Here is a 2,291-nt window from a genome sequence, read left to right on the forward strand (position 1 = left end):
TTAAGATTCCGCTATGGGATTTTCAATAGAAAAAAATACGCTGTGACCCAGGGGGATAGCGTCCTCTAGTGGCAGTGATGTCAGACTTTGGTGCTCTATATAAGAGAGATCCCACATTCCATATACAAACTCCACAAATCTGTATTTATCTCCTGTCGAGAGCACATACCCGCTGATCAGGTTCCCAGGCAAGATGCCCATACCGAACAAATTCCGTTCTTCGTTTTTGGACAAGCCAAAGACGGCAAAGCACAATGGCCACGGTGACGGTAACAACCTGCAATATGGTCTGAGCAGCATGCAGGGCTGGCGGTCAGAGATGGAGGACGCGCACACAGCCGTTATCGGCCTGCCTCACGGTCTCGATCGCTGGTCCTTCTTTTCCGTTTATGACGGCCACGGCGGGTCCCTGGTGGCCAAGTACTGCTGTGAGCACCTGCTGGAGCACATCACCAGCAACCCGGACTTCCAGAATGCTCTGAGAGAGGAGGAACCCTCCGTGGACAGCGTGAAGAACGGGATCCGCACCGGCTTCCTGCAGTTTGACGAACACATGCGGACCGTTTCCGAGAAGAAACACAGCGTCGTGGACCGCAGCGGCTCCACCGCGGTAGGGGTGATGATTTCTCCCAGCCACGTCTACTTCATCAACTGCGGAGACTCGCGGGGCCTCCTCGCGCGAGGTGGAAACGTGCACTTCTCCACGCAGGATCACAAGCCCAGCAACCCGCTGGAGAAAAAGAGGATCCAGAAGGCCCGCGGCTCGGTCACGTTCCAGCGAGTCAATGCGTCTCTAGCCGTGTCCCGGGCCCTGGGAGACTTCCACTACAAGTGTGCGCCCGGAAAGGATCCCACGGAGCAGCTGGTCTCTCCAGAGCCAGAGGTGAACTCCCTAGAGAGATCTGTGGTGGAGGACGAGTTCATCGTGCTCGCTTGCGACGGCATCTGGGATGTCATGGCCAATGAGGAGTTGTCCCAGTTTGTCAGGGCCAGGCTAGAGGTGACGGCTGACCTCGAAAGAGTGTGCAGTGAAATCGTTGACACCTGCTTGTACAAGGGAAGTCAGGACAATATGAGCGTGGCGCTGATCCGCTTCACAGGGGCACCGACGATTTGTCCTGAGGCCGTGAAACGTGAGGCGGAGCTGGATAAATACCTGGAGAGAAGAGTAGCAGAGATCCTAAAGAAGCAAGGGGACGAAGGGGTTCCGGATTTGGTCCATGTGATGCAGACACTGGCGTCCGAGAGCGTCCCGAACCTCCCTCCTGGAGGAGGGCTGGAAAGCAAACGAAGCGTTATTGAATCAGTGTACAACAAACTGAACCCCATACAGAAGTGATAACACAGACTCTGCGTTCACAGATGACATGTGGTAACACAAAGAACAACATTCTCTACCACCTGGGCGATTTGCGAGGCCTTGGTGCGAAGACGGCAGAGCAAGGCCCTTTTCAATTCCACCCGGCACGGTAACATGACAGGAAAAGGTCGCGGTGCTTCTCTGATAACAAGCCATGGATGAATCGTTGCTCTCCTTAACGCATCTGTGTCATTTTTATATTTGAGATAAAAAGCATTATTTTACACAAGGCGGTGAGCTTGTAGATCTGCTATTTTTGAAAAATCGAGAACATTTTGTGCAAATCTTTCAATAACTCAAATCTTTGCTTCTGGGGGTCCCTGGAACAACATATTTTGAGATGGGGGTCCGCGGCCAAATACATATACATTTTTAGGATTTGGAAGACATTTTGTAGAACTGGAACCTCAGGCCTTAATGGGTTAAGAGGGAGAAGGGGGCAATCATGGTGCGGGACATGGTTAGAGGAGCGTTCTGGCACGGATGATGTCTCCTCAACAGCAGCAGTGTTACTTTTGACAGCAAATATTTATTACATTTTTATCATAGTCTTTTGAATAAAATTCCATGTAGTTTTATAGTCACATTTTAGTCATCTGAGATGTTTGAGGCTTAGTCTAGTTGACTAAATATGAAGATTTTAGTCGACTAAATCTACAGTTGATTTAGTCGACTAAAATGTTTGTCGGCAGGTTGTGATGGCATCGTAATGCCTGATTTATACTTAGCTGCGTGCCGAAAATAGAGCATCTACAAGCTCACAACGCATCACATTTTCGGTGCGCGACACAGACACACAACCAAGCTGATTTCTCTTAGTTCTACTGGATCTCTTCTCCACTAGTCCCTCCCTAGCAGTCTTAATCTAGTTTTAGTCTTTTTATTTTTAAATTGTCATATATATTTAGTCATAGTTTTAGTCATCATAGCT

At 49.4% G+C, this 2,291-nt stretch overlaps 1 protein-coding gene across 1 annotated transcript; it reads left to right on the forward strand.

Moving 5' to 3' along the window:
* Positions 1-298: 298 nt before the first annotated feature.
* On the forward strand, positions 299-1,339 carry LOC308093116 (protein phosphatase 1A-like; the record flags this gene model as incomplete). Its single annotated transcript, XM_080439337.1, has 1 exon — positions 299-1,339. The coding sequence occupies one exon, from the start codon at positions 299-301 to the stop codon at positions 1,337-1,339; it is 1,041 nt and encodes a 346-aa protein (XP_080295463.1).
* Positions 1,340-2,291: the final 952 nt, after the last annotated feature.

This window comes from Gymnoscopelus braueri (assembly GCF_963280865.1).
Source record: "Gymnoscopelus braueri genome assembly, chromosome: 10".
In the NCBI taxonomy this organism is placed as follows: Eukaryota; Metazoa; Chordata; class Actinopteri; order Myctophiformes; family Myctophidae; genus Gymnoscopelus; species Gymnoscopelus braueri.